This window comes from Montipora capricornis, chromosome 10 (genome assembly GCF_036669925.1).
Source record: "Montipora capricornis isolate CH-2021 chromosome 10, ASM3666992v2, whole genome shotgun sequence".
NCBI lineage: Eukaryota > Metazoa > Cnidaria > Anthozoa > Scleractinia > Acroporidae > Montipora > Montipora capricornis.
In genome coordinates, this window is record NC_090892.1 from 56448709 (window position 1) to 56463708 (window position 15000).

At 40.5% G+C, this 15000-nt stretch overlaps 1 protein-coding gene across 1 annotated transcript; it reads left to right on the plus strand.

Annotated features, from left to right (window-relative positions):
• The first annotated feature begins 945 nt into the window (after positions 1 to 945).
• On the plus strand, positions 946 to 7136 carry LOC138021755 (E3 ubiquitin-protein ligase TRIM71-like). The gene is made up of 4 exons (XM_068868752.1): positions 946 to 2496; positions 4579 to 4875; positions 5021 to 5222; positions 6231 to 7136. The coding sequence occupies exons 1-4, from the start codon at positions 1035 to 1037 to the stop codon at positions 6310 to 6312; spliced, it is 2043 nt and encodes a 680-aa protein (XP_068724853.1). The 5' UTR covers positions 946 to 1034; the 3' UTR covers positions 6313 to 7136.
• The last annotated feature ends 7864 nt before the right edge of the window (positions 7137 to 15000 follow it).

Genomic DNA, 15000 nt, shown 5'->3' on the forward strand with positions numbered 1-15000 from the left:
CTTACCAGGGGAGTGACAGGCAAGACTTTTACCGACACGGAAAATGAAAAAAATAAAACGGAGAAATCTACCCATTTTCCGACTGGGATTGCCATACGGCAACCCAGTAATAAAACAAATAAAACAAACAAATCCCACCCACTTTCCGACTGGGATTGCCATACTGGCAACCCAGTAATTAAGGTTGGCAAATCAATACAGTTATCTTCTGAATTCAAAATGTGAAAAAGTAATTTGCGTAGTGTTTTGTTGTTGTTGAAATTATTCTTAGGGAGATGTTGGAAGTGAGTGGGTATCTCATTCCACAGCTTTGCCCCAAAGCGAGAGAAGGACAGTTTATATACTTCTAGATCGGCACTGTTAATATAAAAATTTCCTGAAGCCGATGCTCTAGTGTTATATGAATGACAACCACTGGTTTTTTTAAATAGATTTAAAATGCCAGAAGGTACCGCATTGTTTGTTGACATCATGCATAAGATTACATATAGTCTTATGATGTATAAAGTTCAAGGGTAAAACATTGGCGTCAATGAAGAGATGTATTGCATAATCGCGTCTATCTCAGAAGTTTATTATTCGAAAAGCCGATTTTTCAAGCAATAGAATTTTGTTGAGATGAATCTTTGCTGTTTGACCCCAAGCAGGAAGTGAACAATTTATTCTCAATTCAAATGCGATATGGTTGCGGAAATTTGTACCGTGCATGGCTACTCTGCTGGGTATTATGTCAGATGCGGGACGAAAGTGTTAACTAAAGAATTTTCTTTTGCTTGTTTTCTTGTTTATTTTTTGATATTGATTATAGAGGAAGAGGTCGTGTAAGTTTACATTTTACTAATTTTAAGTATAATTTAACCAGCACTGTTCATCACCATATGCAAATAGCGCTGTGTGAGTGATTTAATTAAATTCCATGCCCAAGCCTCTAAGTATACCATTAAACGAGAGGGCTTTGATACCAGCGACATCCAGTAACTTCCGCTTTTCCGAGAATAATATTTTGGGCCCAATCATATCTTACTGGTAAATTCATGGCTTGCAGTAAGAACTTTTTCGACGATATTAAGAAAGAACTTGAATGTTCTGTTTGCCAGGAACAATTTGGCGTGGCAAACGAACCAAAAATATTGAAATGTCTTCATACTTTTTGCAAGAACTGCTTGGAAGGGTGGCTGCGACAGCACCGTAATGGAGACTTGAGTTGCCCTACATGCCGTCACATCACCCACTGTGATAACAACGACATAAACAAGCTTCCATCCAACCTGTTCTGCAAGCAGTTGATGGAAATTGTGGAGGCTTACAGTGGACAACTGGAAAATGAAGATTCACCGCAATGTGGGGTCTGCGACCGAAGAATTGCTTTGAAGTTTTATTGTGCTGATTGCAACTGCTTCTTGTGCGACGACTGTGCTAGTCTTCATGCAAAAGGAAAGATTTTCAAAGGCCACAGTGCAAAAGAGATTTCAAGGTTCAAATCAAACGATGTCCAAGATCTCGCTCGGCGAGCAAACATTTGTAAAAAGCACAAGGATGAACTGAGGTATTATTGCGACAAATGTAAAGTTTGCATCTGTCGCGATTGCGAGGTGTTGGAGCATCGTGATCACAAATGTATCTCTTTTGACCATGGACTCGACCAGAAGAAATCTGAAATTACAAAAAGAATACAAGAAGTTGAAGCAGTTGGCTGTCGCTTGCAGGAACAAAAAGAGATATTGGAAAAAAGAAGAAATGGGGTGGATCATAGCTTCGATCAAGCGACGATTCAAGTTAATCGCTTCGCTGAACACTGCATAAGCTTAATTCGGAGACATGAAAAGGCCATGTCAAAAGAATTACTCAAGGCGAAAGAAAGCTTTGAAAATGAATTTTCGTCCCAAATGACTAGCTTGAGCGGGAAACTTACGGATATAAACAGTAGCTTGGAGTTCGGCAGAGACATTTTAGAGCGTAATAATCTGCCAGAGATCTTGAATGTTGAAGAAACACTTGAGCGAAGGTTTGAAGATTTTTTGTCTTCCTCGGAATTCAATCGCCCCATTGAGATGAATGTGTCTGCCGTGAAGTATGTCGGAAATAATTTGTCCATGTTGGAAAAAGAACTGGGGAAGATAATTTTCTCCAATACTGATCCTTCGATGTCCATTGCTCGGGGCAAGGGGCTGCTGGAGGGTTTACAAGGCAACGATTGCACTTTTATGATAACCACGAAAGACTGGCGAGGTGAAACAACTTACAGTGAGACTGACATAGTGGAGGTTGACATCCAGTCATTGCGGACCGGAGAAGTCATTAAACCCAGGATATGCGATTCAAAAGACGGCTGCTATGAAGTGAAGTATAAACTCGACGATGCAGGAGAATTCAGTGTGTCCGTAACAATAGAAGGCGAGAAGATCAGGGGCAGCCCATTTCACTTGAAAGTTGAAGAAAGAGCCAAAGAAAAGAAAGATGAAAAAAGTAACAGAAGAGGAAAAGACAATAAGGAAGGTGAGCGACGATATTCATTATTAGTACATACTAAAGCAGTATTACACAACATCTCATCTTCATCAATTAATTTCGATTTCGCTCGATTTTTGGAGTTTAAGGAATGTAATAGAACAATTATTCCATTCGCGCTTGTGGTAATCTTTGCAGGAATAAAGGAGTTAAAATTATCTTTTTGTGCTGTATTATCTCACTGTTTTAGTATTATACTAAAACAACTATTCACCTCAGTGTCACTGGCTAGCCACCTCCACTTCGGTGAATTGTTGTTAACTAACGAAAGATCGAAGTGATTCTCGCACTTATCTGGACAATTTAAACAAACAGAGAGTTTTAGTAAATACTAAAACAGTGTTTAGAGTTCAAAGCGCGCTGTGATTGGCTGATCAAATTCCGAATATCCTTTGCTATTCACCTGTGAGCAACTCGCGCGGGATTTGTGCCCGAAAATATTGTAATCTTTGGTAAGGACGGTGCCTACTATTGTTGTTGCACATAGGTTCTGCACATCTCGAGATACTTGGGTTTCCTATCGGTGAAGCTTACTAATACATTGATATTTTTGCGCGGTTTAAAACTATCCGTAGAAAGTAGATCTTAGTAAGTACTCTTGGTTTCCAAAAAGAAAATTGGGGGTAACCAGAGAGATAATTAAGCTTCAATTTCAGAAAGAACGCCATACATTGCTTTGCATTTGAAAGCTTTTTACAAATATTATTCATGAATTATCTTTGAAAAATGCTTGGTTACCCCAAAATTTTCTTGTTGGATTTCGATAACACTTGTTAAGATCTACATTTCCTGCATAATCATAAGCCGGGGCAAGATATCTTTGAATTAGTATGCACCGTCCATAAAGTCATCTTTTTGTGCTATATTATCTCACTGTTTTAGCATATACTAAAGTAACTATTCAACTCAGTGTCGGTGGCTAGTGGTGGATATTTACCTCACCGCGAGCCACCTCCACTTTCGCCGCCCCTTCCCTGCCCCAGTTCCCCGCTCGGCTCGCTTCGCTCGGCAATTTTTTTTTTCGCCACGTTCCTTTTCGCTCCATAGCCCCAAATGCAGAGCCTGGTCCCAGGCTAAGTGCATTTAGGAGGTAGGCCCAGGCCCCCGTCGGGACTGAGGACTTAATTCCTTGATGAAAATGCTTCCTTAACCCGGTGTTTGTTCTTGTGATCCTCTGAAGTTAAAACTGTGACGTCTTGTATTGAGATGTCATGTTTCAAGGTCTTACAATGTTCGCAAACGGCTGAAGTGGTGCGCGTCTTGTGTTCTTGTAAGCACACCCCAAATGATCTTCCAGTTTCTCCCACATAATGCTTGTCACAAGCATTGCAATTTTTGTGGTAGACAGCGCCAGTTTTCTTTTCCAGAGGGTTGTGGTCTTTAACGTGTAATAACTTTGATCTTAGAGAGCCATTAGGCTTGTGGTAAACAGTTGAATCAGGTATTTAGCTACTTTTTTATTATTTTATCCCATTTTTGGTGAGTAATAATAACGATGGATTGCGGATATGGTGTCGTGGCTCAGGGACGACGAAGGGGGAGAACTAGAGGTGCCCTCAGCCTAACGCCCCAATTTTCGTGCACCCAAGATGTAAAATGGGGAATTTTTGACATTCGAGTGACAATGGGACAATGGGATTGATCAGGAGGATTTAGGAGTCTGGCGGGAGGATTTCGTCATTCTACGTCAGTCGGTCGCTGCTCGTTCTTGGTTTTGCAATGCTATGTTCCATTGTTTTAATGTTAAGTTTCTTTTCTTCGGGGTCTGGTGACGCAGCATTAGATGAGGAATTCGTTTCCAAGTAATTTTTGGCCACTTCTAAAGGGTGGTTTTTAGTGATTTTTCGTATCCGGCGCGGCACAATTCGTTTTAATTTAATGCCGCTACAAGTCAGCATTGTATAGAATCCAAGCTATACTGTCACATCGTGCAGTGGAGTGGCTGACACATCCTCAATAAACTATTGCACATTGAAGTCTCTTTGTATTGAAGTCAGAATGACATATTTACGCGGAGCACTAGCTATTCTGCCTACTGAACACTCACCAATTCGCATTGCTTAATTTTAGATCTACGCACGACCAGTGGTGATAAAACGAAAAGACCAAACTGCTTCGTTTGCAATAACGTCAATGCTCCGCTACTTCCATCGCCATGTAGACGCGATCATTTCCTCTGCAAGTCATGCTACCAAGCCCTTTCTTTAATGAATGAGTTCTGCCCTCAGTGCAAGAAAGAAGGTCTTTCCCAGGGAAACCAACCGACTGGTACGATGACCTGGATCTCAGACAAACAGATTTCACTCCCGGGATACCACGACTTTGGGGTTGTCATGGTGCAATTTTTCTTTGATAAAGGAATTCAAGGTATTGATAAAATTAATACATTTGTAATATTGATTTCCTCCTGGGAGTGGGAAGACCTTTTCCCATTTGAACGATCATCTGAAAGTGTCACCATTTTTAACTAACGTAAGCTTATTGATCTTTTATCAATTCAATGTTTTTGCAGGGCCGGGACATCCCAATCCAGGACAACCTTACAATGCCTCAACAACGACATGCTACCTCCCATTCAATAGAGAAGGACAAGAAGTGTGCTGTCTTTTGAAGAAGGCTTTTGAAGCAAATTTGTTATTCACGATTGAAAAGGACAAGATCGTCTGCAACGGCATCGAATTAATAACGGATCGATTTATGGGCCTTTATACGAAGTATGTTTTATTGAGAATGCGTTTATTTCTTGTTTTTTACTTATTTTAGTTAGAGATTGTGACCTACAGACCTAAGTGTATTAAGCGTAAAGCGCTTAGAACTCCTTAATATAAGCTCTATAGATATGTCGTGTTACGTTAGACCTAGTTTATGGATCGAAAATTTGACCCATTCATCCTTTTTACTCAATCGAACTTGGACATCATGTCACACGAGGTTACGAAGCAATCTTCTCGGCTTGGGTCATTGATAGGTATGTGACTATTATTATATCACGTGAAAAAATATGTGCCTGTTGACTGGATAGGAGGGTCAGACAGGAAAATATCAGGCTAGATGTCCTGGTGTAGTTAAGAGACGCAGCGTGGTACGTGCGCTATGACCTCACGATCTTGTTTCCAGTTTCTAGTTTCCGTCTGGCCTGGGTTGCTCGAAGCATGGTTAGCGCTAACCAGCGTTAAATACCATGGAAAGGTATAGGTTTTGATACCTCTTAACAAACAAACGGTTAGCACTAACCAGACTTCGAACCGGCTCCTGGTTGTAGATTAAACTAGATCAATGATTAAACCCAACATCACAGGCAAATCCTCTAAAGTCGTCAACGAATCCCTAACAGGGCCGTGTGCCCTTTTCCGGCCCTGCCACCACTGATGCAGTGAAAACGAACGCGGGTGTCTAACGATTACCGTTTCTACAAATCTCCTTCATCATGAAGGAAAAATAGCATCCGCCGTTGCTCTCCACTCGTCTGGATGTCGAGTTTTACCTTTTTCATGAACTCAAACCTAAGCGAATGGTCAAAAGCATGGAAGTTTTTGTTCTGCGGTGTTGCCTTCATAGCTTCGTTAGGGTCGAGTGCCAATCATTTCATTTCTTTTTCCTTCCTGATTTGTTTTGATCACCATCCTTTCTTCTTGAGTTTTTATGAACGGTTTAGCGTCAATGTACAAAGTCTTAAAGTTTCTCTTTGCTATCTGGTTTGATTGTTATCTTTCTTTTTTCAGTTATGGAAATACAGATACAGGATACCTTGACCGAGTCAGGGGACAGCTGGCTAAGTTAGGAATCACAGTACCGCAGCTGTAAACCGTCCATAGTTTTCCGTCCGAACCAAGTTCTGCATCAGATATTGATTTTGGGAAAAAAATCATCGTCTTTTTGGGAACCAAGGTTGCCATTTAGCTTTAGTTTAACAGAATTAAGCACTATTCACTGTTAAGTCTTAAGCTGTAAAATGTTATGCGGTTTGATCGACCTCTGCTGTTTGAATTTGCTTTTGCTTTTGTGTAGCAGTATATTCAATTCCTCATACTTCGGTTACGAGTAGATTTGTATTCAAACTAAATTGAATGGTCTAGAATCAACCCGGCAATCTAAAATTTTTACAGGATTTTGGCACAGACATCATTGTTTTCACTTGGCAAAACTGAAATTAAGTAACAGATTTGGAACTAAGATAAATAACCTACCCTTCAAAGTCCTTATCCGAGAAGACTTGAAAGTATTGATTTTGGACCCATATCAGAACTGATTTAACTCGTAGTCGTTGAACAGGGTTTTGTTTTTCAGAACAGCTGATTTAACTCTCGTCTTTGGACAGAATTTTTTCTTTCTGATGGAAGGCCAAAATCCATACAATACCCTCTGGAGTAAGATTCAAGTCTGCAATTGGGTGATTATCACTCTCCTTGCCTGTGTTTTCGTCGTTTACATTCATTTCAGCCGGAATGTCGGTCAGTGCTTTGACTATTGCTACGTCATAGTCTTGTTTGCATACACAAGAACAAAGATGGCGGCTTTTGATGTAAAATAAATTTTAAAAAACGGAAAAATGCTAATTTTTTCCCGTAAGGGTTAACTGAAATTTTAATAATTTATTGTCTTTCTTTACATTACAATATAAAAATTAACTGCATATATAGTATTTAATTTCCATTGGTGTGGAGCCTGGCAAAATCATGAAAATTGCGAGAGCTGTCAAAAACGTCAAGGCGGCTGTCAAGTCTGTCAAAGTGAGTGTTACGATCCATTTCAAAGGCACATCCGCCATTTCGGGCAAATCGAAGATTGAGACCTTTATTTTATTCTAATAATTTTTTTACGGTTAACCTTTTTTCAATTTGCTTCACGGCTAACGGTTAAATTTTAAGCTCTTTTACACCTAACTGTTAAATCTTTGGCCCTTTTAAGGCTAACGGTTAACCCCATTGAGACCCTCTTTGATCCAACCGCCGTCCAAAACCTTGGAAGGCACTCTTCAAACCGCATGCCCCATGATATGTTTGCTGACTGTGACTTGAGCCCTCTGTGTCGCGCGCATTCCTTTACAGTAATTCCGCTGTTACAGTCAACGCGCTTCACGCATGAACGCCCGGCGACGTAAGGTTCCAATATTCAGGTGAATGGTTCGTGAATGAGTTTGATTGACATGCCTTCGCCACGAGATTGAAAGATGAGGATCACGTTTCAAATAATCGAATCATTCAGTTGAAGATTGCGCGCTCAAACGATTGAAAATGGCGGAAATTCTTGATGGACCAGGGATAGTATTAAAGTAATCAACACCGAATATACTGTGCATCAGATTTACCGTGTAGTTGGCGTTTGATGCGTATCTTTGAACTTCAATCGCTGGTTGTCCTCGATAACCGCTACCAAACATGCGATTACCGGAAGTGACAACAACAGATGCTTCGTCGAAAAAGTGCAGTCTCTCTTTTAAGCCGTGAAGTTATATTTACATAATTGTCTACCTTTGCTAAGTTTTCTGGTGTCATATATTCACTCGGGATACTGGTAAGTTTCTTGTAAGTCATTCCCAACTTTTTGTTTGTTACTGTTTGTATTTGCCTAATGGATGGAACATTCGCTGGCGTACAACAGCGTACAAATACCTTCGTGCAGCAGTCTCTCGCGGATTTCGGAAGCATAAAGACTTGGCTTTCGTAGCTTCCAAATTTCGATTACTTCAAGAATATCATCTGTTATTAATATGGGCTCACTGCCTCCACAAGAAAATGGCTGCGTCGTGCCGTGGAGGGCAAAGTGTTGTTCGACTTTGTGAACCGCTCCTTTTGTTACCCACGTGTTGCGGGAAATCTCGGATACCCCTACTCCATTATTGTACAGATCATTATTGTACAGGCAATGGTTTACCGGGCTAGTAAAATCCACCAAGGAAATTTCTAGACATCCTGGGTTTTAATACATGAAACCACGAGCGAACGAGCGCATATTTTAAAAACGCAACGCGGTGGTGACACAGTCCGCTCATTTGTTTCCGCGAGAAAACAACGGCACTCGGCCGAAAAATAATTTGAAAATAGATTTCATCTGTAATAACTGCAGATTTCTTATTTTCAATTTTACCACGAGTTTTTTAGTACTTTTAATTTCATTTACAATTGTGCAATTGAAGGTTCGAAGAATCATTTCATAATTGAAAAATCAAATCGGTGAATGAAATATCTTATGAATGTTTGAAGTTGTGCGTTCATGCGTGAAGCGCGTTGACTGTAAGTGAGCGCACACAACATGAAGTATCACATGAGGATTCGGTCGCTAAGTAACCGCCGCACATGCCAATGAGTTTCGACCCATGGAAGAGGTCTCCTTTCCCGTACTCGTTAGCTCAGCACACGTAAAAAGAAATAAGACGTCTGCTAGTAGGGAACATTGGCATCGAGCATGTTGATCATTTTCGAGTTCACTTCAACTTTTTTTCCACAGCAAGTTGAAGCGTGAAGTGCTGTGGTTATTAGTTCTACGTTTCGTGTGACTAAAGTACTGTACGTGAGAAAGACTTGTAAATCACTGGGGGAACCCAACGGAGGTGTTCCGCAAATTAAATAGGTGTACCGCAGGCGGTGTATTTGCTGGCTGGAAAAGAAGTATTCTGACCAATGTTTTTCAATGTGCTTGCGGTCGCACCTGTCCTGGAAAAAATATTTTTTGTCGTGATGGTTATTTGGAGTCAAATAAAGGCTAAATGTAAGGTTGAAGGCTACATGTAAGCCGTACGATGTTGTTGTTTTTATGCTTTCTGGCTGGGAAACTTCCGCCCGGCCCAGCTGGCAAACGGACTGCTGAAAGTGCAGAACAGATAAAATTTCCCAGAAGGAAGAGAAATTACTCCAAAAAAGCTAATTGTTGGTTTATTTTATGACCATGATATATTTTGATGATCTTTGAAAAAATGGCTCATTGGGTGCCCCTGAATCACCAAATTGAGCTTACGGTGATTCGCCGCTCGTCCTTTGAGATGCTATCACGACGGAAGTTCACAGAACTTAATCCTTGTCGGGCAGGGTTGGTATCTGGATGGGAGACCATCGAGATATACGACATATGCGTTACTTTCGTTGATGCCATATGCCTTTTTTTCAATCGGAATACTCATATTTAATGGGGTCTTGACCATTCACTACTTTAGATCAGCCTGACAGCTTTTATTATTTGTATTTCTCGAAGCTGCGATAAACTGTATGTAAACGGATGAAAGAAGCATCAAAAAAGCGAAAACGAACCAGAAGACTAAAAAACAGAGCAGGCTGCAAGCTTCTGTTCTAATCTTCTGTGTAATTCGAGCATTTCGCTTACACAAGAGCATACCGTGCATCTTAAAGCCTCATTTACACTAGCAAGTTTTCCTTGACGAAAACGTGCTGACTGTCACACTCACAAGTTTTCCTTGACAAGTGTTGAAAACAAGGCGCCGTTTTGACTGATTTTAAAGCATTTTGTTTTGGGAGCCTCCGTAGCTTTCTTGCTGCAAGCTTGCCACGAAATCAAAAAAGAAGAAGAAAAAGCGAAAGTGGTGGATTCGTCCGTGGGCTTCCCAGAGACAAAATGAATTTGCAAATTTTTTCTTACGCGAGCTAAGGGCTACAGATCCCGAAAGCTTCGAGAATTTCTTCCGGTCCTGTTGGCTTGACATATGACTTTTTTCGAAAGACCTTTTCAATCACGCAAAAGCCTAGGAATTAAATAACGCTTTTGCGATTCCTTGACATGTGCACTTGTCAAGTAATTTATACCACCAAATATCTTCCTTGACAAGTTTTTTCTTGACGTGTGTCCTTCCTGGCCTGCTTTGCGAAGAAAAATGTGTTCCTCTTCCGATTAGAAAGCTGTCTCGTTCGCTCGCTTCAGGCTTCCTCACTGCAGCAGAAGAGATAGTACACGACGGTAGACTGGGACGGTTAGATGAGTGTCATGTCACGCAAAATCCCCGTGACATTTGACCGTCGTGCTTCTAGGACGGTATGTTTTCGCCGGGTTTCTCGTCGTGGAATCTACGGTGAAAACGGTAGGAACTCATCCATACTTATTCGCACTATTTTAGTCTTTTCCTTTATTATGCATTGAAAACTGATCAACCAATGGGTTAAATGTGCATTTGGTTGTGTTTGTCTTGATTTATCCATCGCTGAAATGAAAAAATCTAGCGAAAATTCTGAGTTCATTTAAAGACATCACTCGGCCACATTGCGGCTCAAACCAAAATTTGCTTGTTCTCAATGTAGTGTTATCCATAATCCACCATGTCACAGGAGGAAAGCAGAAAAGAAAGATAAAAGAGATAATGGGCCATTTCCGAGTTCAGGTCTGCCTCCTCTTCAAAACGAGTCTAAGTGCGAAGTTTTTGTGATGGTAATTAGTTCTACTTTACATATGAATGAAAACTAATTTTCATAAGAAAAACTTCGCACTGAGACTCGCTTTGAAGAGGAGGCAGACATGAACTCGGAAATGGCCTATTGTAGCCGCATTTTTTGTTTATGAACCAATTACCTTTAGCGGATTTACACTCGCTAGAATCCAAGGAATCCAAACAAAATGGTTCAAATTCCCAGTAAGGATAAAGAGGATTCACTGTTTCGAATTCATAGTATAAAATAAGAAATTCCTCCTCGCTAATTGAACCTTCTGCAAAAGAAATTACAAGAGAATTTCTCGCCTTTTCAAAAGACATGTTTATTCCACCGTTCTACGGTCGTGTTGGCCGAATGTTAAGTTAAAAATTTTTGCGCCTTTCTACCGTACTCGTTTAAAGTCTCCGGTATACGCATCCAACCGTCCCAGCCTACCGTTGTCCACTATCTTAAAGTCCCTATTACCGAAAACAAAGGGACTTTCATTAAAGGCATTGTTCCATTCGCCTTATGTGTTCCCAATAGCCCTTTTCACGGTTAGTTTTTCTCATTTGCATTACAATACAATTTAGCATATATGTGAGGCAATTTCGGGATATTTTGTAGTTTTAACCCGAAATTGCCTCGCATCCACGTTAGATTACATTGTAATGCAAATGAGAAAAACTAACCGTGAAAAGGGATATTATCCGCCAGGCGTATTTTCAGTTCTAACCACAAAAAATTAAAGCTATGGAACAAAGAGCGCAAACAACAATGAAGCCCGGATTATTCACTTCCTGTTGATTCTTACACCCATTACACGACCTAGACCTAAATTCTTGAACGTATTTAAATGGGAGTACCCATCCTAGTTTTCAAAATGGGTGTTAATCTGCAAAGTTCTATGCTATACATGGCGTCCATATTATAAAGGCTCACCTTTCCCGTAACATTAAAAATTAAATGATGCAACTGTGTGTGTTCAGTTTCCAGTTCAGCCAGTCATTTTACATTCCAACCGGCTTGATCAACGCTCCAGTCAGAAGAGTATGAATTTCGTATGCAATGCATCCACTTGATTCTCTCTCGTTTTTCACATGACCATATAAAAAATTCCGCATCGCACAAACAAACAAACAAATCTTTATTTATGAACAGATAACATTACAGAAGCATTACCCGCAACTAGCAAAGCTATTCGAGGCGGGAAAATGGATGCAAAATATGGAATTAAAACTAAGGCTAACTAAAGAAAGTCTACAATTTACAAATGAAAAACGTAAAAATTATGATTAGATGAAAACTAGGTAACGCAATAAAGAAGAAAGAATGAAACGAATTGAACAAATAGAAACAAATAGTCAAGAATTTACTTATCGACATTTTTGACTAGCTTTACATTTTTAATTAAGGTGGGCAAATCAATACAGTTATCTTCTGAATTCAAAATGTGAAAAAGCAATTTGAGTAGTTTTTTTTTTTTTATTTATTCCTAGGGAGATGTTGGAAGTGAGTGGGTATCTCAATCCACAGCTTTGCCCCAAACCAAGAGAAGGACAGTTATATACTTCTAGATCGGACCTGTTATAAAAATTTCCTGAAGCCTATGCTCTAGTGTTATATGAATGACAACTACTGGTTTTTTTTAATATATTTAAAATGCCAGAAGGTACCTTATTGTTATGAACATCATGCGTAAGATTAAATATAAAAATTTGCATGGTTTTATCAAAGGAGTTGATAATGTAAATTGGCCACCGTGCAGTGGCCAATTTACATTATCAAATTTTTGTATACTACTTCCCCACCGACTCAGCACCACAGTTTCTTTAGAAACTACCCCCTTCATAAGATTACATATAGTCTGATGATATAAAAAGTTCAAGGCTAAAACATTGGCGTCAATGAAGAGAGGTATTGCGTCCCGGGGGGGGGGGGGGGTACTGCCATATATGGGCTATATAGGTATGTGCCGCCGTGAAGGGTATGGTTTTCAAGCAGTTTACTCTAGCATAGGGTATATAAATCAGAGCGTTTGGGTCTCGAATAGGGTATCATTTTTCACGAAAATGACCAGTTGGTTGAAGATTTTATCTAGACTAATAGTCCAGCTGTTAAGCCCGAGAAATGGCAAAATCGTTCACTTTTTGATAAAAGCATGGAACTCGGCAGGATGATACAATTATAGGTACTGATCATTTTCTGATATAGGGCCAGCGACGAATCGCCTTTTTAAGAGGATAAATGAGCGTGGCCAAACACACATGCTTTTAGCCAGCATGAAAACGAGGCTGAAATAAAACACTTGTTTTTTTCAGGTAAAAATTTTAGTTTTCACGATAAACAGTCTTTGGTAATTATCGGAGGAACAAATAAAACTTATATATCTTATTAAATATTCAATAATGTGTGCCACGTGGTCTATCACGTGACTACAAGGAAACTTACAGACTATGAGAAGCAGTAAGTGGTAGAATATTTCAGTTAAAAAAAAACTGTTTGTAAGTAATAGAGACATATGCACCCTATCACCCAAACATCGAAAGGTATTCCAACAGTTCAGTGAGGGAGCCTTTGTGGTGCACAAGTCACCGCAGGTATTTTCATCCATAGCACTGGATCACGCGCACGAGCAAGCTAACGCCTTGGTTAAAGGAGATGGTGGGGCCTGCGGCCTAACTGAAAGCCCTGGCGCTTTATTACGATGGATGGTTGAAGGACCTGAGCTTGCAAGAATGACACAAGAGTTCGAAGAATCCATTTGTTCTGTCACAAAGGAAGATACACGCCACCACGAGCAAGTACCAGGAGTACAGGTTTTGTTTAAGAAGAACGTTGCATCCCTGGTGTTTTCATTTGAGGAGGTAGGAAATCCGTTTGAAGAAGACAGAAAAGATCCGTTTGCACCAGACACCAAAGTTATTGTGGAAAATGCAGTCATCCAAACAGTCAAGAACGTGATAACCATTGGTCAGGAGCAGTACAATACATTTGTCCAAGAGCGATTTCAGAAAAGGACCAAGGAGGTGGCTTCAGTTATAAGCAAGAATAAGCTTCCATTGTTTAAAAACCCTTTAGAACAGAAATCAGAAAAGAAGAAAGTACAAGTTGCAGCTCTAAAGGATCATTGTGCCCTATTCTCCAGACTATACATTGCTTGTCAAAGTCGTGAAGGAAACCTCCAAGAATTCTTTAAAGAGGAGGATCATTCGTGGCCCCCATCTCTGGCGCAGAATAGCAGATTGAGAGAAGGCCAGAAGTCAGATCTTGTAAAGTGCATGGAAAAAAATTCTACACCGACTGCCGCATCCCCAGAAGTGGACATTGCAATACTTGACGGAGCTGTTGTGGTGCAAATGGAATCGCCCGGGGCCGCAAGAACGTTTCAAGAGTATGCAGACAATGTTTTCATGCCATACATTATGAAACAGCTTCAACCAGTCAAAAGAGTCGACATTATCTGGGATGTTTATCGACAGGATAGTCTATAGGCAGCTACCAGAGAGACGAGGGGCTCTGGTACATGCAGAAGCGTAACATCCTCTTCCAAGATTTTGAAGAACTGGAAGAGTTGCTTACGCGTGAATGAGAACAAGACAGAGCTCTTCCACTTCCTGGCGAAGCAAGTGGAATCTTGTCACGTAGAAGGTAAAGAACTTTGCGCTACACACGAGGAACACGTTTTAAGCTCACCATGAAGAGATGACACGGAAGATTGTACCCACTAAGAAGCTGATACACACATCATGCTGCACGTCATACATTGCTTCGCAGTGTGGATATCGGAAAGTCATGATCAGAACCATTGATACAGATGTTGTCGTTCTTGCAGTTTCCAAGATGCAAGATATTGTTGTTGATGAGCTTTGGATTGCCTTTGGCAGTGGTAAACTTTTCAGGTACCTGGTAATACCTGACATTGCTGCTCAGCCTGGACCACAGAGGGCCAAGGCTCTTCCAATGCTGCATGCCCTAACAGGTTGCGACACCGTTTCTTTCTTTTCTGGCAAAGGGAAACGAACAGCATGGGGTACCTGGAGTGTGTTCCCTGCAGTAACCGATGTGTTGGCCGACTTATCTTCAGTTCCAGAGAGTATCCCCGACGACTACATGCCACTGATTGAGAGATTTGTTGTTC